General features: G+C 40.8%; 1 protein-coding gene across 1 annotated transcript; it reads left to right on the top strand.

The window, feature by feature from the left end:
• Positions 1-594: 594 nt before the first annotated feature.
• On the top strand, positions 595-25,637 carry CAND1 (cullin associated and neddylation dissociated 1). The gene is made up of 15 exons (XM_063447046.1): positions 595-849; positions 6,251-6,394; positions 7,254-7,408; positions 10,494-10,617; positions 12,626-12,882; positions 12,972-13,077; positions 14,303-14,448; positions 15,193-15,485; positions 17,983-18,124; positions 18,650-20,143; positions 21,094-21,189; positions 21,623-21,792; positions 21,882-22,046; positions 23,078-23,185; positions 24,540-25,637. The coding sequence occupies exons 1-15, from the start codon at positions 782-784 to the stop codon at positions 24,762-24,764; spliced, it is 3,693 nt and encodes a 1,230-aa protein (XP_063303116.1). The 5' UTR covers positions 595-781; the 3' UTR covers positions 24,765-25,637.
• The last annotated feature ends 233 nt before the right edge of the window (positions 25,638-25,870 follow it).

Raw genomic sequence — 25,870 nt, 5'->3', positions numbered from 1 at the left:
TCTAGTTCAGGGATAGGCAACCTTCGGCACTCCAGATGTTGCAAACTACATCCCCCATAATGCTCTTACACCCATAATGCTGGAAAAGCATCATGGGAGGTGTAGTCCAAAACATCTGGAGTGCAGAAGGTTGCCTATGCCTGCACTAGTTTAACATATCACAGCCAGCACTGCACCAACACATCACAAGCATTTGGTCAGCACTTTCAACAAGTCCATTGTAGGCCAATTTATCGAACGGAGCGCGCTGATTCGCTATCTCACATGTCAGTCACTGAGTCACGGCCTATCAGGACGCGCTGTCACCGTCGAATGATTGACAGCTCATTCAACCTATCGGCTGCACTCAACGACTACGGCGCTTGGCAAAACACTGTCAAATTTGACTTGCTCGGCGTGGCCGAAGTCCCGCCTCCCGGCCGCTGGGCTGTCTGTGAGTGACAGCCAGGACCCAGGGGACGCCCCCCCCTCCCTTGAGAGAGGCCCAGCCTGTGGAAGCATACGACGCGCTTTTGTCCTCGCGCTCCTCCTTTATCCCATTGAGCGGGCGGTTTAGTGGGCGTGGCCAAGACCGGGAGCGCTCACGCACGGCGTCCCGCCGCTTCAAGGGCTCGAGCCAGTGCGCGCGCCCGCCTTCCTGCTCGGCCGCGGAGACAGCAACTCGGGGGCTCCTGCGGGCTGCGGCTGGTCTGGCGGAGCTGAGGCGGTAGGCCCCACCGGACAGGCGCGGGAAACAGCGTGAACATCGGCAGCCCAGGCGCACACAGCAGCCGCCGCCATCATGGCCAGCGCCTCGTACCACATCTCCAACCTGCTGGAGAAGATGACGTCCAGCGACAAGGACTTCAGGTGAGGCGGGGGCCAGGCGGGGGGAGTGAGGGGATTACAGTCCGGGCGGAGGGCCGGGTGTGGGACTTAAAACAGACCTCTGTCAGGGGGTGCGGCCTAGCTGTCACCAACTACCTGCCTTCTGGGCCACCGCGAGCATGACTGGGCCTCCTCCTCCTGTCAGTCATAGCCCACTATACAGAGATACTCACTATACAGAGCGACCCGTACTATACAGAGAGAGGCCCCCACTATACAGAGAGAGGCCCCCACTATACAGAGAGAGACCCCCACTATACAGAGAGAGACCCCCACTATACAGAGAGAGACCCCCACTATACAGAGAGACCCCCACTATACAGAGAGAGACCCCCACTATACAGAGAGATACTGACTATACAGAGAGAGACCCCACTCTGCACAGAGATACTGACTATACAGAGAGAGACCCCACTCTGCACCGCTCACTATGCAGAGCTATTCACCAAAGTGTGAATCAGTGTCTAGTTTCAGGCCCCAATAGCCCAGTTGGAACAATTTATCCAAGCTAGCTGTGTTTGCAGTTTGGCTGTTTTTTTTAAACCTAAAGTTTTAAAATTTACTTTCAATTCCTAACAGTTTACATTTTTGTGAACGAGCTGGTATCTGTCTTCTCCAGGACACATATATTAGTCACCACTAAAATTTGTTGTAACGGAGCTCCCTGTACCCCTGACTGGGAACCTCTGCCAAGGACCGCTTCCTAGCTGGTGCAGGGTACAAACCACAGCGCTTCTGCCCACAGTCACTGTGGCTTGACTGGGGTCCTGGAACCGCTCCCTCCTGGAGCTGAATGGGGAACTCTCTCTATCCACCCCCAGGCATTGGACGACACTCAGTCCCGGGAGCTCTAGTCCTTACAAGGACTTTCCCCATTGAATCCTCCACACTGGCAGTGATTAGCTCTTTCCCCTCTCAGTAACCAGACGACACATAGTTCTGGGAGTACAAGCTGGAATGATTTAAACTGGCCAGATGGCCTGCTTTTATACAATTTCAGACACAGTTAAGCACGCCCCTGACACTCCCACACAACCAGGATAATCCCTCTACCTGGACCTGAGAGGGGACTAGTTACAAGTTACAAACTCCTCCTCTGTGCCTGACAGATAATTGAGTCAGGAACTGAACTCCATTATCTCCAGGCACAGAAAAACGTACAATATTACAAAACCCCAAAAGACCTTTAAAACACATACAAACACCACAAAAGTTACATCACCTGATAGCCCCGATCTAGGTGACCAACATATCCAAAAACCACCCAGATTGGTTCAGGGGCTTGAAATTTCCCTGGAAGTCATAATTTTGACCGACTGTTCCATGAAATCAAAGCTAACGGTCGGTCAAGTTCGGTAATTTAAAAACAAACTACCGAACGGTATCTATAGTTCTCCCCTGGAACTTGTTTACTTTGTTCGTCGGAGCGTTTCCACTGAACAGTGCACTTCTAAGCCGCATAGAATCGAACGCAGGTGATGATGGAAGTCCAGCGGTGCTCAGGAGTTTGTATCCAAACGACCAAACACCGCTGCCTGCGTTCATGTGAACAAGGTGGTCATTCATATGGATTGCGGCCACCCATACCATTAGAACACTGCTGGGGAACTTGTAACAAGGTGTCAGTTGGGCTTAACAAGCTCCCGATGGTCTCTGGTTGATGCGGTTGTTTGGTTCTTGAACAACATAATCTTAAATCACACGAACAGAGTAGTTTGCAGGGTATTTTGTATGGCCCATATTCCTGCTGCAGGAGGCTGGCTAGCAGGCTCCTCCAGGAGTTTGTGGCAAACGACCAGACCACAGGGCGTTTGTCACACTTGTCATTGTAATTTATCTTGGTTATCAGTAGTATAGACTACATCAAGTTTTGTCACTTCTGGTCATCAGGGGATTTCTTTATTTTGCCATCCCTTTTATACCAGGCTGGTGAATGTCAATTCTGTGCATACGACACTCTCAGCTAATTTCCAATGGGATCAACTTGCGGCTTTGGCTGCTGGCAGAAGCCAGATGTCTTCACTGGTCACTTTGGACCCAGTTAAGAGGGCAAACCGTTGCAAAATGGTTTGCTTCATTACTGGGTAATAGGGTCAGCAGGCTGGAGAGGTGCTTGGAATAACCCTGTAATGCATTTGTTTGTTGTTAACTTAAAAGTACACTATAGTCACCTAAATTACTTTAGCTAAATAAAGCAGTTTTAGTGTTTAGATCATTCCCGTGCAATTTCACTGCTCAATTCACTGTCATTTAGGAGTTAAATCACTTTGTTTCTGTTTATGCAGCCCTAGCCACACCTCCCCTGGCTATGATTGACAGAGCCTGCATGAAAAAAACAAAACTGGTTTCACTTTCAAACAGATGTAATTTACCTTAAATAATTGTATCTCAATCTCTAAATTGAACTTTAATCACATACAGGAGGCTCTTGCAGGGTCTAGGAAGCTATTAACATAGCAGGGGATAAGAAAATCTTAATTAAACAGAACTTGCAATAAGGAAAGCCTAAATAGGGCTCTTTACAGGAAGTGTTTATGGAAGGCTGTGCAAGTCACATGCAGGGAGGTGTGACTAGGGTTCATAAACAAAGGGCTTTAACTCCTAAATGGCAGAGGATTGAGCAGTGAGGCTGCAGGGGCATGTTCTATACACCAAAACTGCTTCATTAAGCTAAAGTTGTTCAGGTGACTATAGTGTCACTTAATTTCTTAAAACGGAGGGTTCATTGTATTATTTTGTATGTAGTCCAGCCAAAACAGAATAGCATCAGTTTAAGCTAAAATGGCTGCTTTTAAAAATATTCCAAACACAGCTTTAGTCACAACTTGGCCATTTTAACTAAAAAATAAAAAACTGCTATGTTTGCATCTGAAGGGTTAACACCTGAGGGACCTGGCACCCAGACTACTTCATATAATGGAATGAAGATTTGGGTTGCCTGAACAAAGACTACTTGAGGATTTTATAGATTGGTTGGAGGGTTATGCATAATGCTTAGCGTTATAATATGGACATAATACAGGAATATAAGGTAAGCAGAGTATTGAGTATCAAGCAGAAACATTGCACATACTGATTCCTACCACAATGACTACTTCAAATCACTGAAGTGGTCATGGTGGTTGGAGTAACCCTTTGATGATTATTCTGTGGTGCAGGAAGAGTTGACGTGAATATGTCTAGCCAAACGATGCTATTGCCTAGTATGGGGTAGGCAACCTTCAGCACTCCAGATGTGGACTACATCCCCCATAATTCTTTTACACCCATAATGCTGACAACGCATCATGGGAGGTGTAGTCCAAAACATCTGGAGTGCCAAAGGTTGCCTATGCCTGGCCCTAGTACCTGCAGCCTATCATTTTAGTGCATGCTTGCACCACCCAGATGTTTATATGGATGAGGAAGCATAGTTCTTCATGATCTCAGGCAGAAGGTGTGTGCTTATGTGATTTTCCTTGAACTCTCATTTCCCTACCTCATAATTATTTTTACAGTCAAATGCCAGACCCACAAATACAGCTGTATTTTATTTATTTATTAAAGTTTTTACGGTACAATTTTCAGGTTAGCTAGAAACACTTTTGGGAGGGAAAATTGTTTGTCTTTAGCACAGGGGTGTCCAAAAGGTAGATCCCCAGATGTTTTAGATCTAAAACTCCCATGATGCCTTTGCATGGCTTCTGAATGGCAAAGCATCATGGAGGCAATAGTTTTAAAACATCTGGGGCTCTACCTTTTGGGCACCCCTGCTTTAGCAGATTCTTTGATGGACGGGTGTTATCTGGGCTAACACCTCCAGTGTTAATTTTTTGCATTGTGACAAAAAACAGCTTCAGAATGGTTCTTTAAAATAAATAAAACTGAAACTAAAGTCTCCTGCACCATAACCACTCTAAGAAACCATAGTAATCATGGTGCTTGGAGCAGTGGTTATTTACCTCACAGAACACATCCAGTTTTGCAATCTATTGAAATTATTCCTCTAGCTACACAGGCTACCTAGGTCCTATAGGCAACTTCAATCAGTTTCAGGATAAATAAAACCACTGAACCTTTCCTAACACTCAAAACCCAGCTTCTCTGTTGCAGCTGAGCTAATGTGGAAGATTGCTATATCCAAACAATTCCATCCAATTTCGGTTATCCGTGATAGGCTGTTAGTCCAGCTCTGGCTGTAAAAACCTGGGCTGATTTTGTGCAAAAAATGCAATGTGAAAACTTGATTTTCAGCAGAAGCAAAGTGATCTCAAAACGTTGACCTAAATTGGACGCTGAAATTAGCATGACATGCCATACGGAAGAATTTTAAAAAGCCTTGGTTCAAAGAGAAGGTTAAACAGTCCTCTAGTGCTTATGTTATGGACAGCCAATAAAGGCAATTCCCCTTTGAGAACAGTCTGACTTGGTTGTTAATCAAATTCTGCTTCTAGAAAGTATATGCCGTGCTACCGCACTAGCCTCTCAATGCTTCCCAATGATGAAGCATTGCATTGGCTGAGATCATGAAGACAGAGCAGCAAGGAAGTAAAGGTAAGTAAAACTCACGAACCCTAACGGGGGAGGGGGAATAGATCTAAATAGGTAAAGAAACACTATATCTATATTCCTAATGGTATAGTTTTTTTAATAGCAGGTGCTGTTGCAAATTATCTAGCAAGGAATTTGCCAGAACTTGTTTGAATAATGTTAAAGTGAGATTACACTGTCACATGAATTCCTGGTTGATGGTTTTAGCAGTTTAATAAGTAATGCATGTATTGGTTCCTCAGAATACAAATCAGACTGTTTGTTAAAGCTGCTTGTGGCCTTAAAGGAATAGTACCATAGCTACAACTCCTGGTTCCCACAAAGAACCCACACTTCATCTGGTCTTCTCCAGAAGTAGGTACCAGGTTGCTCTATAGAACAAAGCAGCACTATGATCCCTGAGGAATTTCAGCCAATAAGTGTGGTCCATCTACAGCGCTACAGACACATTTGGTATCTGCTGCTGTAGATGACCAGATGTGGGTAATGAGACCTAGGTAAGTTTTCAAAGTTTGACATCTTATTGTGAGACTCAGCAGGCTGTGGTGGTTATGGTGTTTCAAATGTTACTTTAGCCCCCTGTGTGTGTGCAGAATTCCTCCATAGGTGCATGAGTGTTCTTGGAGCATCAAAGTGTCTAAGTTGGCCTCAACACAAACATGCAGCAGAGGCAGAGATAAGTGCATTTCTTGATGCACTATTTACCCAAGAAATTGCTTCAATCATATGCAAAGTTCAGGGAATGAGGAGTTGTCCCTTTCAAAGAACTGGCCTTTCCATTTTAAACTTGATTCCTTGATTGAGTTTAGTCTTGTTCTACTTTCTTACAATATCAATAAAAACTATTTTGCAGATTCATGGCAACTAATGACTTGATGACTGAGCTTCAGAAGGATTCAATCAAACTGGATGATGATAGTGAGAGGAAAGTGGTAAAGATGATTTTGAAGCTACTGGAAGACAAAAATGGTGAAGTTCAGAACCTGGCTGTAAAATGGTAAGGAAAATTGTATTCCTTATTCACCTGGTAATTCCTTAGTAATAAGTCATTATTAATGAAAGTGTATTTTATGTGTGTGGTGTTGGCCCTGTGTTTCACACTCCTTTTTAATGCTAACTGGTGTTTATCTTAACTTGAACCTTCTTTGACACTTTCAGAGTTATTCTTTAGTTTCAGAAAGGTTTTTTAAAATGTTTCTTTATTGGACAATTCGGGTGGTTTATGGACTAACCAGATTTTTGCACGTCTAGTTTAAAGGGACACTATAGTCACCAGAACAACTACATTAAGCTATAATAACTCCCTTCAGGCGAGAGAAAAGGCAGTGTTTACATCCCACTCCTTAGATGGCCACTCAAGAGGATTCCTGGCTCAGGGCTGCACAGTAGGCAGCCCTGCCGTTCAGCGTCCCCACTCTCTGCATGGAGACGCAAATTTTTTCTTATAGAGATGCAGTGATTCAATGCATATCTATGAGGATGTCCTGATTGGCCAAAACGACATTTGGCCCTGTCCCATGCTGGTTTTAGCTAAAAATCGGCCATTTCGATGATGTCACAAAGGGGACGGATAGGGTAAGCATTGGATTGGCTAAAAATCGGCCATTTCGATGTCACAAAGGGATCGGAGCCAGCGCTGGTGGACCAGCGCTAGAAATAAGGTGTTTTATACTTTTATATGAGGTTGGGGGGGTGGGGGGGCAGCCGCATAAATGGTGGGTTAAACACTATAGGGTCAGGAATACATGTTTGTGTTCCTGACCCTATAATGATCCTCTAATGATACTGTTTTTTGTACTTTTTTCATAACTTCATAACTGTACTTCTTTTGTTACTTTTTTTTTTTTTTTGTCTAGTCTTGGTCCTCTTGTAAGTAAAGTAAAGGAGTATCAAGTGGAGACTATTGTAGATACCCTTTGTACCAACATGCTTTCAGACAAGGAACAATTACGTGATATATCTAGCATTGGGCTGAAAACTGTAATTGGAGAGCTTCCACCAGCATCCAGTGGTAAGACATTGCTTCTTAACAATATCTAGATTTCTGTGCAGTTTCCATGTAGAACAGTATCATTTAGCACATAAATAAAATTAGTTGCAAGGCAGTGTGTTGCAGACTAAGCGAAGATTCAAGGTTTTCTTCCTTGTTTTAGCTGTTTTTATAGAATTGTCTTTATATGAGTAAATGTGGATTGTTAAGCTGTACACATGCAATGCCAAACTGCTGAATTCTGTTTATTTAAAGTTGTAAAGCACTGTAAAAAGAACTAAAGCATTTTCAAATCTCTTATCTGCATTTTTTAAACAGAATACAAATCTTAACCAAATTTAATTTTACGTTTAATTCACTTAAAAAAGCTGACTTAAGGGGGGCAGAGCTTGACCATCGAGCTAAACAGACGCCATTCAGACAGGCTCCTCTGTAAACTGGCACAATCAAAGGAAAATCTCACTACCTTCAGCCAATCCAGCTACCAACAACCACCAGCTAGACTCCCTACCTCCTCCCGAGCCGAAAGATGCCATTCTTAGCTGCTTCCACCCAGCTAAAGCAGAGGCGGAAAACCGGGGCCTACCCCACGCTGACACTCCCAGACCTGGAGAAAATATTCAGCGGCTACGAAGCGCGACAAGCGCGGGAAGGATCCTCCCCACAAAGATCAGACCAATCTGCACATAAGCCAGCCATGGGTCGCCGATCACAGCGACCACAAACCGCAGAACAATGCAGGGACATAGGGGCCATTCTCCAACTAAAACTACTCCCGCGGACACCCCGCACCTAGCAACTCACTTCACTAAACGGAGCAACCGGAGACGGCAACAACCCTGGAAGCCCAAATAGAGCAGCAACTCCAACCCAAACCTCCAGCAGACATGACCCCAACGTCTAGACACAACGTGAAAATCTTCCTATTGGAATTCGACAAAATTCTGGCGGCAGAACTGGCCCCCATCAAAAACGACATCACAGCCACCACAAACAGGGTGCACGCATCCGAAAAACACATCACAGACATACAGACCCACCTAGCAGAACTCCAAGACTCAGTGCAACAAGTCTGGGCACAACAAAGAGCCGTGATGGCACAGCAGACAGCCATGGAGGAACGCCACTGGCGCACAAATATAAAAATAAGGGGCATCCCGGCAGCCATTTAACAAAGCGAACTGCCGCACTACACAAGACTCCTACTGGACACTATTTTACCCCATGCCACAGTAAATAGGACGGTCACGAAGGAGATATATCGCCTACCTACACCAGCAAAAGTGCTACTCAGGTGCCCATCTGTCCACAACAAGATACAGATCATGTCAGTGTTAAAAGGTAACACACCTCTGACCTTTGAGGGCGCTAGCCTGACATTCTACCAGGACCTTACAAAATCTACCCTCATGTGGCGCAAAACCTTCAGCACCCTCACTAACGGACTAAGAGCGGCAGGCATAACTTATAGATTGGGAGCAAACTGATCCCTGGTGAACAATGGAACCCAACACGCACTCACCTCAATGGAGGAGGCACCCACGCTCTTCGAGACCCTGGGACCGGAGCTCCCGACTGCTGACTCATCCTCGATACCCTCTACTACCAACTGGGACCCAGAACGCACCACACCATTTGTCCCAAGGAACGGAAGCCACTGGTCCCTGGAACCAAGATAGCGTCAGGGGACTGGCTGACAATGAGGCACTAGCACCAGCGGAAAGAACACTTCCCCAGCACCTAACCTTGCTTTAAGTCTAAAGACTGCAAAGTTATATTAACCACGTATGGTTTTTCTTTCCTCCTCAACCTCTCTGTTAAACTATCTGATTATACTTGAGGTTACTACACCTTATTATTTCAGTTGATGCTGTTCTACTACTTAACAAATATCTCATAAATAACCCATGACGAACCTAAACTTGACATGGACCGTAACTGTCTGACGCTACACGCTCAGTAGGGCCCATTCCCACACGACAGATCGCTGGTCACACCTACGAGGCCAACAAACCTGGGACAGGATCCTCTAACAAACATGTAATAGAGCGACCAGCACACTCGTACCATAACACCCTCCACGCCCCCGCAACTCCCTTGATTAGGAGTTTATTTCACCCTAGGCATAGAATACAATCACGAAAATGAAGCTGCGACTTACCATCCACTCACTCCAGAAGGCACATATCTGTGCTCACTCACCTCTATGCCCATGAGACACTCTCCCGACAAACTGACACCCAAGTGTGCTATAACCATGGATACACCACCACCTATGTAGCCACCCAGCACACGGAACAAGGACACCAGGACAGACTAGGCGAACCACACTCACGACAAATAAATGTTACACATAGCAGGACCTCGATCCAAGTTTTCAGCATGTTAAAATTTTTATAAATGGTGCAGACACGCAAAATTGATTGTTACATATTGTTGATGTAATATATCGGAACCTCTCTCATGCAATATACTGTTTTATGTCTATGTAATGCACCGAAAAATAAAGAATTTATAAAAAAAGTGACTTAAAACACCACTTTTTAGGGGACATCAATTTTATAAAATTTCAAAGCGCATCTGGCCCTGTCTTGGGTATTTGCATAATTTCCAAAGACATCCGGTGACATTGCCGCTGGGGGAGGCAAAAGTCAGGTTAAATTACCTGAACCGGTCCCCAGACCTCTTCAGGAGCCCATGTAAGCACTTCGAAATCTATGGAGGGTCACGCAAGACAATGGGATAGTCTTTTCTTTTTTGAATGCACAATTCCTTATAAGATCTAATCATGTAATTCAAGTCCCAAAAAACGCCTGATATATACTGCTGTTGAGGCCCTACAATGTTGGCAGGTTAAAATGGATTGTTCTGTGGATACTGCAACAATGCAACAGGCGCTAGTGAGGACCAAATGAATAATAATAAAAAAGTGCAACAGTTATTGGCTAAAATTAACGACCAGTTTTTGTGTCCGCTGTCACTATGGGTTAAACATTGGTTTTGTTATTGTCTACAAATTACCTGATATTTAAGCTTGAATTTTACTTTAACCATTGCAAGTTTTTTCATTGCAAAGACGACTCATGTAATTTTTACCATTATTTAGGATCTGCTCTGGCTGCAAATGTTTGCAAAAAGATTACAGGACGCCTTACAAGTGCTATTGCAAAGCAGGAAGATGTGTCTGTGCAGCTTGAAGCTTTAGACATTATGGCTGATATGCTTAGCAGGTGAGCATTACATTTTTGCTGAAAGCTACCAGAAGAAAATGCTTATTAATAAACATATTGCAGTGTGTGTGTGTGTGTGTGTGTGTGTGTGTGTATGTATGTATGTATGTATGTATGTGTGTGTGTATATATATATATATATATATATATATATATATATATATATAAACAAACATACAAAATGCACAATCCAGCGCACTCGCTTATTCACTAAAAAATAAATAGTTACCGTATATACTCGAGTATAAGCCGACCCGAATATAAGCCGAGGCCCCTAATTTTACCCAAAAAAACTGGGAAAACTTATTGACTCGAGTATAAGACTAGGGTGGGAAATGCAGCAGCTACTGGTAAATTTCTAAATAAAATTAGATCCTAAAAAAATTATATTAATTAAATTTTTATTTACAGTGTGTGTATATAATGAATGCAGTGTGTGCATATGAGTGCAGTGCGTGTATGAGTGCAGTGTGTGTGTGTATGTGTATGAGTGCAGTGTGTGCGCGTATATATTAATTGAATATTTATTTCCAGTGTGTGTATATAATGAATGCTGTGTGTGTGTGAGTGCAGTGTGTGTGAGTGCAGTGTGTGCTGTGTGTGTATATGAATGAAGTGTGAGTGTGTGTGATGCAGTGTGTGTTTGTGTTGGTGGGGGGTGGGCATTTAATATATTAATTATTTTTTATTTTTTTATATTATTTTTTTTGTATTATTATTTATTTATTTTTAATTATATATTTTTTTCGTCCCCCCTCCCTGCTTGATACATAGCAGGGAGGGGGGCTCCTTCCCTGGTGGTCCAGTGTCATTGGTAGTTCAGTGGGGGAGAGGGGGGCTGGCAGAGCTGTACTTACCTTTCCTGCAGCTCCTGTCAGCTCCCTCCTCCTCCGCGCGGTCTGTGCAGCTCCCTCTGTCAGCTCCCAGTGTAAGTCTTGCGAGAGCCGCAGCTCTCGCGAGACTTACACTGGGAGCTGACCGAGGTGCTGAACGGACCACCGCGGAGGAGGAGGGAGCTGACAGGAGCTGCAGGAAAGGTAAGTACAGCTCTGCCAACCCCCCTCTCCCCCCAGTCTGTATTATGGCAATGCAAATTGCCATAATAAAGACTATGACTCGAGTATAAGCCGAGTTGGGGTTTTTCAGCACAAAAAATGTGCTGAAAAACTCTGCTTATACTCGAGTATATACGGTAAATAAAATTATAATCTGTGAGATTTGAAATCATTGTTTAGTGAATAAGCGAGTGCGCTGGATTGCGTATTTTGTATGTTGTATATATTGGCCCCAGCAGCACCCTATAATGTATGCATGTTCAGGTGAGTGCAGCCCTCTCGGTTTTATATATATATATATATTTATTTATTTATTTATTTTGCAGGGATGCATTTGAGAAATGCCAGGCGTAGTTTGACCACGGCTCCTAAAAAATCGTAATAATGCATTTGAACTCTGTTTCGCCCACTTATATCTTTGAGTTTCAGTTCATAGATTGCTAAATAATTTTCTTTTATAAATTTAAATCTAGTCCTTTCATGGTATTAAATGGCAACTGTATAGAACCCTAAAAATACTCCATGTATGAGGTATTTAGTTTGTCCGTTAAGAAGAGCTTAATTTCATTGTTTAAAATTGTTGGAATGCTAGCCTAACTAGAGCTGTACTTCTATTAACATTAACACAAATAACAAATTAAGCTGCTTGACACTACATATGTGTGCAGCTGCTGTACAATATAAAGTATTGAAAGCTAGAGCTTTATTGGGAGCACACAACTTGTGACAGTACTCAGGTAATGGGAAGAATAATTAGCTCCAACATTGAAAGCCCCCTTACATTTGTTCTATATATTTGGCCAGACAAAGCGCCAAAGTATGTGTCTTAAATTTCACACACAACATTAGCATTACTTTCTACTTTCCCTTTTGACACCTAACCACAAGTGATTTATGAGGCTGTGTGCAAATTTAATAATATGGTATTAATTAATTTTTATTTTTATTCCCAGACAGGGTGGACTGCTAGTTAATTTTCATCCTTCAATTCTAAGCTGTCTTCTTCCACAGTTGACAAGCCCAAGACTTGCTGTAAGGAAAAGAACAATTATTGCTCTAGGTCATCTGGTTATGAGTTGCGGCAATATAGTTTTTATTGAACTCATTGAGCATCTTTTGGCAGAATTATCTAAAAATGATTCCATGTCCACAACGAGGACGTATATACAATGCATTGCTGCAATAAGCAGGCAGGCAGGCCACAGAATAGGTAAGTAATAATGCTTGACTTTTCTTAATTTTCTTGTTTCTGCTACATTTTTTTTGTATCTAAACGTATTCTAAAATTGCTGTTAACAGGTGAGTATTTGGAGAAAATAATTCCACTTGTGGTTAAATTCTGTAATATCGATGATGATGAGCTGCGAGAATACTGCATTCAAGCTTTTGAATCTTTTGTAAGAAGGTAAGGCGTTTTATTTGTAATGGTGCTTTATTCATTATTTTATGTAAATATTTGGAAGTGGTGGTTATATTTAATTGTGTTATTCGGTGCATCTTGTTCTAAAAGTAAATGGAGATCAAACTGAATCATTTGTGAAACTGTATAAAATTTATTAAAAATAAAAAAGCACCATCACTATTCCTCAGCCTTGTTTACTAAAACGGTGAAGACTCAAAGATCTGGCTGCCGTCTTGGCCTTCTAGCTATATATCAGAATAACCCAGACACAAATTTTAACTGCCTTCATGAAAACTTTATAAAATGGCATGATGCAGCAGAGGGTTGAAAAAGCCTTATCCACTACAGCCACCACATATTTTTTTTTAATATCATTTAAATCAGTGGGTTCCTATGTCATAACCCAAAACTTGATCCCCAAATTATTTCAGTGAGAAGCAGGATCAACAGGCCCCAAGCAACTCCACCACCTGTCAGTCAATCTTCAGCATAAACCTCTGCTTGTGGCTCAGATGTCTTTGGCAAGGATTGAGTAGCAGAGTGCAGGAGATCCCTGCTAATGCCACCACACCAATAAGTGTCCTTAAGCAAGTCACCTATCGATGTATATCTGCCTTACGCAAAATTCTCAGTAAGCGTGTTTGAGCAGGCTTTATTGACCTCTAAATAGCCCATTTCTATTATAGTAAAGCCCTGTGGGATATGTTGGCTAATGATAAATGCTAATGACAATGGTTTTCTAACAGGGTCAGATCGACACTTCATCCTTCTAAGGTCTCTTCTGATGTAACATTTATCTGTTTAATATTATCATCAAACCCTAAGACATCCTGTAAAACAAAGCAAAATATTTTAGTAAACATGTTTTCCTGGCCACACTTGTGCAGCATCATGTAGTAGGCATCCATAGACGGCATTCTCTCGCATTTGAAGAATATTGGAGGTGCTATGGCACAGATTATTTTCCGTTAAGAAGCCAACTGATAAGGATTGAGCAAATGCTCAAATACATTTGTCTAGTTACTGTTGCAAAACAGGGTTGCTTTTTTTTTTAATGACCTTACTGTACACGTATTTAGTACTAAATGGGTTATCAGAATAGTGGGGGAGCTTCCTGTATCATAACCTTTTCAAATCACAAGGGTTCTTCTCATACTTGGATTATGTAAATAGTTTTAATTTGAACAGTAAGTGTTTATTATTGTGGTTATACGTTGCTTTATTACAGGTGCCCTAAGGAAGTCTATCCTCATGTGTCCACAATAATAAACATATGTCTGAAGTACTTAACATATGACCCAAATTACAATTATGATGATGAGGATGAAGATGAAAACGCTATGGATGCGGACGGTGTGGATGATGATGATCAAGGTAATCCTAAAATGTACATTTTGTTCATAATGTGTCCCAATTGTATGATGGCTACATAGCCATATTATGTGCCCCAACCTGTTTAATGTATTAAAAATCTTTTTCGGTAGAGAGATACATTTTCAAAAAAGAACTTAAAACATTTAAAATTAAAATACTTCCCTTTATGAAATTATGCAATAGTCTCCTGATGTTTGAAAAAATTACTGTATACCAACACCACATGCAGACTTTGCAGAATGTGTCTATTTTATAGACGTGTGTGTGTGTGTGTGTGTGAGATTTCCTAAATATTGGAAGAAGTTTGGTAATGATGGTGAGTAAGTAGGGAGGGATGAAAGTTATTTATTTTTTTAAAGGAAATTCATGTAGTGCTTGGTATAGTTATGCATACATGCCAGACTGGCAGTTGGTAAAATAAGATATGCGAGAAATTGATGTGAGTGCTAGAGCTATGTACAATTTGCATATGGTAATGGTGCCCAGGGTGTCCCATAAGATTGTTCCCAGTGTACTTTAAGTGCATTTGAAAGGTTTCTGTAACATAGCCCTCTACTTAGCCAAGTATCTGCTTTTCACAAAACTTCCTGATTAGCCAAAGCCTCTGGGTACATGAGCTGAACTGCTGACCTGTTTCTGCTGCACAACCAATCAGTCTTCGTTTTAGTTTAGAAGCAAACAAAATAACTTAATGTTGTTATATTTATATATGTACGTTGTTTAATCAGTATATATGTGTTCTAGGTAGTGATGATGAATATAGCGATGATGATGATATGAGCTGGAAAGTGAGACGGGCGGCAGCTAAGTGCTTGGATGCTGTAGTTAGCACTCGACATGAAATGCTGCCTGAATTCTACAAAACCGTGTCTCCTGCATTAATTGCAAGATTCAAAGAACGTGAAGAGAATGTGAAGGCTGATGTTTTTCATGCATACCTCTCACTTTTAAAACAGACCCGGCCAGTTCAAAGCTGGCTTTGTGATCCTGATGCGATGGAGCAGGGAGAAACACCATTGACGATGTTGCAAAGTCAGGTCAGTATTATAATTCTTACAGTTAAAGAAACACTATAGGGTACGGAACATAACATGTATTCCTGACTCTATACTGTTAAAAGCCAGTGTTTACAGTGAAAAGTAAGCTGTAGTTGTTCTGGTGACTAGTGTGTCCCTTTACGTTAATATATTACATTGCTTTTTAAACACCAAATTCATAAACTTCTGAAGTATTATTTTGCATTTATACTGCATTATCTTTATAATGCATTAAAATAGTTCAAACAAAAAAACTAAAACTTTTACGTATTTGTACTAGTATATCTATACTCTACGCCCTTTTTCATTACACCAATGGTTCTTAAAGGGAAACTATTGTGTGTAAAAAAAAAAAAAAAAAAACAATTCTGAGAGAGTAGCATTGTGGACGAGAAGTGCTCTAAGAATTTGAGGCGATACCGTGCATGAACGCATCCACAGGTGGCGTGCTGAGTGACACATTCCGCTCATTAAATTTAACCTCCCCCGGTACAATGCAGGTGAGCTGACATACTGCATACATTGTACAGAGAGGATGGCCAACGTCTTCAAGCATTGCTTGAGGACATCCAGCATCAAAGAATGTCTGTCCCTGGTGTGCATGTGAAAGCTCCATCTAGTGGCTGTCATGGAAATGGCCACTACAGGTTTCTTTAGCTCTGCAATGAAAACATTGTTTCTCCAAAGCAGCAATGTTTTACATTGCAGACATTTAACAGGGGCACTAAACACAGACTCTTTTAACCTTATCTGTCAGGAACCCAAGTTACATACATGGCAAGAGTTTTTACCCATTCTTAAACTGTAATGTTTGCATGGTATCTTATTCTTTAATTGTACTTTAATATATGCTGGGGAAAAAAACCTGCTAAATACCTTCATTGCACTCTTCTCGTGGGGTTCTCTATTACAATAGGAAACGTAGTGGCACTATGGTAATCCATTTATTGTGTGTAGTTTCTTGTGGCCTGAAGAATGTTGTGTGCTTGGCCTGAGGGAACCAAAATATTAGCATTGGTGTAGGGATTGACCGATATTGATTTTTTGAGAGCCGATACCAATTTTCTGTGAACTTACAGGCCGATAGCCTATAACTTACCGTATTTTTCGAAAAGCGTTTTTTTATTTTTTATTAAGTGGTAATTGCACAAAATATACATGCCAGTTTTTCAAGAATATTTTTTTTTCAAGAATAATAGTTTTCAAGAATATTTGTGTGTAGTGAATGCAATGAGAGTATTTGATTAGTAAATACAGTGTGTGTGTGTAGTGGATGCAGTGTGCTTGTGTAAATATGTGCGGTAGGAACTCCCCACCCCTTACCTGTCTTAGTGCCCCCTTTCCTCTTAATATTCCTCTCCCTTCTCTTGTAGTGGTCCCCTCCCCTGTACCTTATAGTCCTCCCTTAGTGTTCTCCCCCCCTCTCCTGTCCCATATTCTTCTTTACCCCCCTTCCCTGTCCCATAGTGTTTTCACCTCTCTCTCTCCCCTCTTGGTCCCCGCTCCCAGGTGTCTCCTGGTAGCATGGCCAAGTGGAGCAGTCCGCACCGCGGTACAGGAGATTCAGTCTCATGTACCTGGCCGGACTGACAGGAAGTGCTTTCTCAGTCCGGCCGGGTACAGGAAACATAAGTTCCTGTACCGCGGTGCGCACTGCTCCATTCGTCCACGCTATACAGAGTGCCTGGCAGAAGGGAGCGCTGTGCGCCCACCTCCTGTCGGTCTCTCCAATCTAGTACCCTCCGAACCGGTGCGTCCTAAGACGGCTGCTTGTGCCGCCTTATGGGTGCGCCGGCCCACCTATTGATTATCGGTATTGCCTGTGATTATCGACCGATACTTACAACAAATCGGAATATCGGCCAATAATATCGGCAACACCGATAATCTGTCGATCCCTACATTGCAGATTTGTTTTTGGGTCCTCACTCAGGTGTTAAGAACCATTGCACTGCAGACTAATACCTTCATCCAGGGAAATCAGGAAGTCCTTGATTGTCCCTAAACCTCTTAAACTGTGGTATGCTATTTGCATAATATCCTAATGATCAAAGCCCAACAGATATGTTTTGAATCCCAGTGACCTAAATATATATTTAAGATAAGTTATGCAAATGCTCCACTGTCACAGCCTTGTGCATTAGGATATAGAGGTCAGGCTGAAATGTTGCTGTATAATCTACGTGTAACACTTCATGTGTGTTTGGATCCCCTTGTGTTCTTTGTATGCATAGGAGTTTGGCTCCAGACCAGTCAAACAGGAGGGTGTAAGCTGGAGACTTTATTCACATGAATAAGCTATTCAAATGTTTTCACGTTAGAAAAGCTATCCAGGGGATTTAGCTACAAAAATTACCGTTGACTGTGATGGTGACTTATGTAGAGAGATCGTTTAAGTTTTTCTAACAGATTGTTATTGGAACCAATAGCCCAATAATGTGTTGAATGTGATGTATTTTCTATGACTTCAATGACAATATTAAAATGTTTGTTACAGGTTCCCAATATTGTTAAAGCCCTACATAAACAAATGAAGGAAAAGAGTGTGAAGACTCGCCAGTGTTGTTTTAACATGCTGACTGAGTTAGTCAATGTGTTGCCTGGAGCTTTGACACAGCACATTCCAGTACTTGTGCCTGGTAAGTTTAAATTAATTATTATTATTTTTTTTTTTAAATCGGTCATTGATCAACTCTACTTAGACGTAATTTTAACTATGGCACTCCAAAGCTAGAGTATCACTTCTGATTCACTTCTGATTCAATTTGCTTTATGAATTCACTAATTCTGATAGAGCTGAAAACTTTGTCTGAGCTAAGCCTGGCGATTCAGGGCTTCACTCATTGGCTGAGAGCAATCAGCTGATGCACTCAGCCATTAAACTAGCCAAATGGAGCCAAATGCTGTTATGGTGCGTGGAGTATTTATTCTAGCCACTCTCTCATGCTAATTAACAACCTTAGGATTCATGCTACGTTATCCACTCTTCTACACACATCAAACTAGTTGTAAAATATTGCATGCACACATAACTTCCCGACCTAGTGTGTTATGGCACATGCATATGGCAACAATCCATTGAAATAGATTTACTCTGCTGTTTTGCTCTGTTAGTTTGCTCTGTTTACTCAGATTTTTGTTTTCTTCTTCCCTTGTATTTGTAGGTATCATCTTTTCATTAAATGACAAGTCAAGTTCTTCTAACCTGAAGATAGACGCTTTATCATGTCTTTATGTGATTCTTTGCAACCATTCACCTAAAGTCTTCCATCCACATGTGCAAGCACTGGTTTCACCAGTGGTTATCTGTGTTGGTGACCCATTCTACAAAATCACATCAGAAGCCCTGCTTGTTACACAGCAACTTGTTAAAGTAATTCGGCCCCTGGAACAACCTTCTTCCTTTGATGCTGCCCCATATATAAAAGACCTGTTCACGTGTACAATTAAGAGATTGAAAGCGGCAGATATTGACCAAGAAGTTAAAGAGCGTGCAATTTCTTGCATGGGTCAGATCATTTGTAGCCTTGGTGATAACTTGGGAAGTGATCTGGCAAATACTCTGCAAATTTTCCTTGAGAGGCTGAAGAATGAGATTACACGATTGACCACAGTAAAAGCTCTGACATTGATAGCTGGGTCTCCATTGAAAATAGATTTAAGACCAATCTTGGGAGAAGGTGTGCCTATTCTTGCCTCTTTTCTCAGAAAGAACCAGAGAGCTTTAAAACTTGGAACTCTTTCTGCTTTAGATATCCTGATTAAAAATTATAGCGACAGCCTGACTGCAGAAATGATCGATGCAGTGCTTGATGAGCTTCCACCTCTTATTAGTGAAAGTGATATGCATGTGTCCCAAATGGCCATAAGCTTCCTCACAACACTGGCTAAAGTTTACCCATCATCTCTGTCCAAGATTAGCGGATCAATCCTAGATGAGCTTATTGGGCTGGTGAGGTCACCATTACTTCAAGGAGGTGCACTTAGTGCAATGTTAGAATTTTTCCAAGCTTTAGTGCTGACTGGGACTTCATGTTTAGGTTATATGTACTTATTGCGCATGTTGACAGGTCCCGTTTATGCACAAAGTACTGCTCTTACCCACAAGCAATCCTACTATTCCATTGCCAAATGTGTTGCTGCACTTACCCGGGCATGTCCTAAAGAAGGGCCAGCTGTTGTTGGCCAATTCATTCAGGATGTAAAGAACTCTAGGTCCACAGATTCGATTCGGCTATTGGCTCTACTTTCTCTAGGTGAAGTTGGACATCATATTGATTTGAGTGGACAAGTAGAGTTAAAGTCTGTAATACTGGAAGCCTTTTCATCTCCTAGTGAAGAAGTGAAATCGGCAGCATCTTACGCATTAGGTAGCATTAGTGTAGGCAACCTTCCTGAATATTTGCCATTTGTTTTACAAGAGATAACTAGTCAGCCGAAGAGACAATATCTTCTACTTCATTCTCTCAAGGAAATAATAAGCTCTGCATCCGTAGCAGGCCTAAAGCCGTATGTTGAAAATATCTGGTGTTTACTTTTGAAACATTCTGAATGTGCCGAGGAAGGGACCAGGAATGTGGTTGCCGAATGCCTTGGGAAGCTTACCTTAATAGATCCTGAAACCCTCTTACCACGTCTTAAAGGATACTTGGCTGCAGGTATGTTAATTGTGTATTTTCTGTAAAGACATGCAAAGTTAACTTTTAAAAAATTTTTAAATCTATGTTCGTTGTTTGGTAGTGCAAGCAAACCTGATAGACATATGACATTCCACTAAAGTATGCTCGACATTTCACAGGATTATTATAGATATTGGTGAATGTCTGATTACAGCACTTTTAATGTTAAACGAGACACCACATTGGCTGAGCTACATGTCAGCAGTGAAGTGTTTAGGAATTTTCTGCATTACACATGCTGACATGGGGATATAATAGTGCCTCTTTGTGGAGGGGTAATTGGTCTCGCCAATTAGCCCCGGAGTTACAGAAAACAATAAACAATGCAGGGTGCTCAATATAGGTAGGTTGTCGTCCAACACCATCTTGTGAAGGCATCACTCTTGTATCAGTCCCCCATGTTTGGTCAGCTGACTCCCTTGGGTGATAAAGCTTCTGCACCTTCAGAGAGGGTTATACACTGGAACCGGATTCCCCTCGTGCCCAAAGCCTGCAGGAGTGCCGTCATCAGTAAACCACAGACTAGAAAAACTATTGCAGTCAGTCTGTCCCCTTCAGGAGGGGGATGAAGGATTGTGGTGGTAATCTCCGCTCTGCGCGGGTAATCTTCTGCCTACGTGGGTGATTCAAGTTAGGTAAGCCTCGTGTGCCGTTGGGCCCAGGCAGGTGAGTAGTCGATTGCTTAGGTTGTTTCCTTCCTTTTGTATTTATATAGCTAGTGTTCCTTTAAGTACGTTTATAAATCCACAAACAGACTTGGTATGCCAGTAGGGGTATTACAGGCAGTCTGATTTCCAACTGGCTTTGAGGATTTTGATTATTTTTAGTAATGGATAGTGTTGTATGTGTGTTTACATTTTCCCCCCATGTCTCTTTGAATAAAATCATTTGTATTATTACAACGTTTGTACTTTTATTTTGTTCTGTAGGGTCATCTTATGCCCGAAGCTCTGTAGTAACAGCTGTCAAGTTTACAATTTCTGATCATCCACAGCCTATTGATCCACTTCTTAAGAACTGCATTGGTAAGTGCCTGGACCATAAGCAGATGTGAGTTGTGTCCTCTAACTTGTATTGCACACCACACTACAAGCTTTTCCTTGCATGATGAGTGATTTTTATAATGTAACTGATCTATTTTGAAACTTGCTTTTAACACGTCTGCTAATTGATTAGGAAATAAGACAAATAAGGAAATTCAATGTTCCACCCAAAAAGTCCTGTCCTTTTTAAAGTTGACACAATATTCAGTAAACTTTTATAAGTCTAGAACAACCCAGTTATTCAAATGAATTTGTCATTTATGTAGTTGGCCGGTGGTTTACAATGATAAAGCAGTGGTTGTGAGAAGTGGTAATCTACATCTTCTGGTGACATTACGTCTCTAATGTTGTATAAATAAAACTAGTTATGAATAATACAAACATTATTGCTAGCTTAAACATTTCTTTTTAATAGGTGATTTTCTGAAGACGCTGGAGGATCCAGATTTAAATGTACGAAGAGTGGCCCTTGTAACATTCAACTCTGCAGCTCACAACAAGCCATCCTTAATCAGAGATTTGCTTGATTCGGTGCTTCCTCATTTGTATAATGAAACAAAAGTACGAAAAGAACTTATAAGAGAGGTTAGTTAACATTTAAATTAATGTACACATTTTGATGTGTTGCCGACTGCTTTGAGAACTGTATTACCCTGTATAATCTATCATTTCAGGTTGAAATGGGCCCATTTAAGCATACAGTTGACGATGGTCTAGACATCCGGAAAGCGGCCTTTGAATGTATGTACACTCTTCTAGACAGCTGTCTCGACAGGCTGGATATCTTTGAATTTCTTAACCATGTTGAAGATGGTTTAAAGGATCATTATGATATTAAGGTAAATATGTATTTCATGCGTTAACTGATACAATCTTCAAGATTTTCAGTCAAAGGTCTCTTTATTCTTATCAGAGATCATAAATTATGTGGTGTTCATACTTTGGCATGTGTTGCACATATCCTTCCCTCCGAAAAATTAACGCAATGCTTTAAAGTGAATCTGTCAGTGTAAATATAGATTATCTTCCCTCTCTTCCGTTCCAACACTGCCATCTTCAAGCTTTGTTGTTGTTACTCTTCATCTAATACCCAACCTCCATCTGTTTAGCCTCCGGTCTTCAGTAATTTTCCCTACTTGGTGACTCTTCACCATGCAGAGCAATTTCTAATCTGACGCCAGCAAAACTAGCTTCATTACCAGCCTGTCAGCGCCTTAAGAGTGACATCACTCGGTTCCCATACTCACTATCCAGCTCTAGAAGCGCTGGCTAGGGAGTTTCCAAAGCAACGCAGTAATCACTATGTTTGGGAGGTCTTTTCTGCTCTCATTTGTCAGTAGATCCGTTGACTTACAGCTCGGATTAAAATGTATTTATAAATAGGGTCCTCTCCCAATCAATACTTTTGCTAGCAAAGCTGAATTTTATGCTCAATCTTATGAGCATAATTTGTTTGGGGTATAAAAGATTCACTTTAATCCCAATCTGTGCAAAGCACAGGAAGAAAAAAAATTGTAAAATGTTGTTAAATTTTTTCAGATTTCTTTGAAACTGTTTTGGCAAGTTATGTGACTTTTTCTTTATACTCTGAAAGGTTTATATCCCCTAGAGCCCTGTTTTTGTAACAGCGTATCAATAGTAACGCGTCACTCCAGACATTCTCCATGTTTGTGCTTTTTTGCCAGATATTTAAGACCTAAAGTAGGTGCTGATATCTCTTAACCCTGCCTTAAGGTATTTTTCATAGGTGTCTTCAGGATGGGTTTGCTGAACAGTGATATTTCATTGGTATATTTTACTATATTTAGTATTAATGCATATTTTGTATGCAATATGATTTAAAAAATCAAATTATTCTCTCCCTGTGTAGATGCTCACATTTTTAATGTTGGTAAGACTCTCAACCCTATGCCCAAGTGCAGTCCTGCAGAGGTTGGACAGACTAGTAGAACCTTTACGTGCCACATGTACAACAAAAGTAAGTACTTTTTTTTGTTATATATATATAGCTTAGTGGCATCAATTGTAACCTATATTTATATTGATTACTCCTTGTGGTTTATTTTTATTTTTTCTTCTGCCACCATTGAGTAATTTAAAATGGTAATATTTGGAGCGCTTATTTAGTAGGTGAAAAAGTCCAATTAGAGCTAATAACTTAAATTACTGCTTCAAACACACTAGGTGTGGTACCCTTCAAACACACCATACACAATGCAGTGAACAAGGAAAAAGAGGAATAAGAGTGGAGCAATTTGTTGAAAAGTGACAATTTAGGCAATCTCTGCCTAAATCTCTACAGGTGTAGAAAGGTTTAAGTAAAACAAAAAGCAATACTTAATCTCCAGGGAAGAGTCTTCCATACATAATGTCTCAAAGCATGTAGGAAAAAAACATAGAGCAAATAATAGTGCAGATTGTATTAAATGTATTCCCAGATATTATACCCCAAACATACCCGGCTTCCTCAGGACGTGATTGGTAGAGGAATAATTGAAATCAAAATTGTGTTTCTCTTTCAGTTCTCTTGATTTTCAAGTGTGTTAACATTTCATCAACACCACATTATTTAAATATTGTGTGCCAGATACATCAGATATACTCATATATATTTCATATATATATGAAATAAGGAAATAAGCCATAAAAAGGTGATTGGTGTGTATTCTGATTAAAGGGGCATGCTAAGCCCATAACATCTACAGCCTGCTGTAGCAGTTATGACGGCAATCCCCAGGTGCCAATCCTGGTAAGGGGTCAAACAATCTGAATGGTTCCTGAAAGGCCTGACTCCTTCCAGGCACCAGTGCAACTTTAGTCTTTGGTGCAGCTAAAGCAGATGCATGGATTACTCTTTAGCTATGCCAGTTTTGTGCAATGTTTCAGGTTATTCATGTGTGGAGTGTTGAGGCAGAAAACAGAATAGTTTATGGTGGTTTAGCTCTTTGGATGTATTAATGGGATAAGAGTAGACCACTTGGGCACCCAATCCATACTACGCTATTTTCCCATAATTTATTATCCCTTGCCTATATCACAAGGATGCACTGAGCAGCTACCCCTTTTTCCCCTGTATCATTTGCTGAGTGTTAGCTAATGCTGTCAACCAATGATGGCCTGAAAAGTTGCCAAAACAGATCTAACTTTAGTTTTATTGACGGGACAAGAAGTAGTGCGGGAGCCTTTGGAACGGTCAAACCATTCACAGATGGATTGCTTTGCATAACAAAATGTTACAGGAAACAGAACTTTTATTTGGGTTTAGTGGTAAACTAATTGAACGGTGCATTTTTTAGAAGTTCAGTTACAATAAAAACCCTCTTTCTGTGCAGGTAAAGGCAAATTCTGTGAAGCAAGAATTTGAAAAGCAGGATGAGCTGAAGCGATCTGCAATGAGAGCAGTGGCTGCACTTTTAACCATTCCTGAAGCTGAGAAAAGCCCCTTGATGAGTGAATTCCAGTCACAAATCAGTTCAAATCCTGAGCTTGCAGCCATCTTTGAAAGTATTCAGAAAGATACATCCTCTGCAAACATGGAATCCATGGACACTACATAAACATCCAATCTATAGAGAGACCATAATGTTGAACGATGCACTGAAATGACAGGTTATGAGTAAGGCAAGAGAATGAAAAATCTAAATTTCAAGCTTCACAATGTTCCACTTTCTCTACATTTTAAGGAGAACGTTTGGCTTTAATTCCATTGATATATAATTTTTTTTTATTTTATTTTTTAGCATTTATTTCAGGAATTTGTATTTCCATAATTCCAGGGGTTACTGTTTCAGCCATTTTTAAAGATGGATGTAGCTTAGAACTTATGGTGTATGGAAATAACATCCATTTTCCCAATATCGTTTAGAATACAAACTGTTACCAATGGACCATATTTTTTTTTATTCCATATTTTTTGTTTTGTTATTGCCTCTTCTTTATCTTCTGTTTGATTCATCTACATAAAAAAGGCTTCTGGCTTGCTCATCAAAGTCTTTGTAATATTTTTACATGTACCTCATTGGTGAAAATTCCCATTTAAGCTGCGATGTTTAGGACTCTCTCCCTAATCTGCACATAGTTTGCATGACTGGGTTCACAAATATATAATGTCTCTGTAAAATAGCATGCCTTTTTTATTACAGCTGCATAATTCTGTCTGTGCAGTTCCACCTGGCATATTTCCAGAGAAGTAGGCATGTGCATATACAGAATGATCTCATTTATAAAATAAATACTTTTTGCCCCATAGTACTGTTTCAGTACCAATCTAGTACAGAAAACCATGTTTCCTGTTTCAAGTAGTTTACATGTCAGGTTTGCTTGTTTGATGCCTGTGTGGAAACCAGTTGTGTAGAACATAACCAGTAAATTAAAAACAACTTAAAATAACTGTTAAAAATGATAAACATTAATACAATTTGGTAACTTGATGTTTTCTGGTAAGTTTATTTTTTATTTTATTTTTTGGGGAGGGGAAAAAATTGTGAAAAGGGCACTTACTGCTGAAATCTGGTGACTTACATAAAATCATTTGTATTACTCATCAAAGTTAAAGGTACACTAAGCAAAAAGAAAAGTGGAGTGCTACTGTATCAGGAAAGTAAACATAAAAAATATTATGTGGTCTCCTAGAACTGCACCAACAAAAACAATATAACGGGAA

Source organism: Pelobates fuscus, chromosome 3, assembly GCF_036172605.1.
Source record: "Pelobates fuscus isolate aPelFus1 chromosome 3, aPelFus1.pri, whole genome shotgun sequence".
Lineage (NCBI taxonomy): Eukaryota > Metazoa > Chordata > Amphibia > Anura > Pelobatidae > Pelobates > Pelobates fuscus.
Note: the sequence above shows the minus strand (reverse complement) of the source record. Positions and strands in the feature narration are given on the sequence as shown.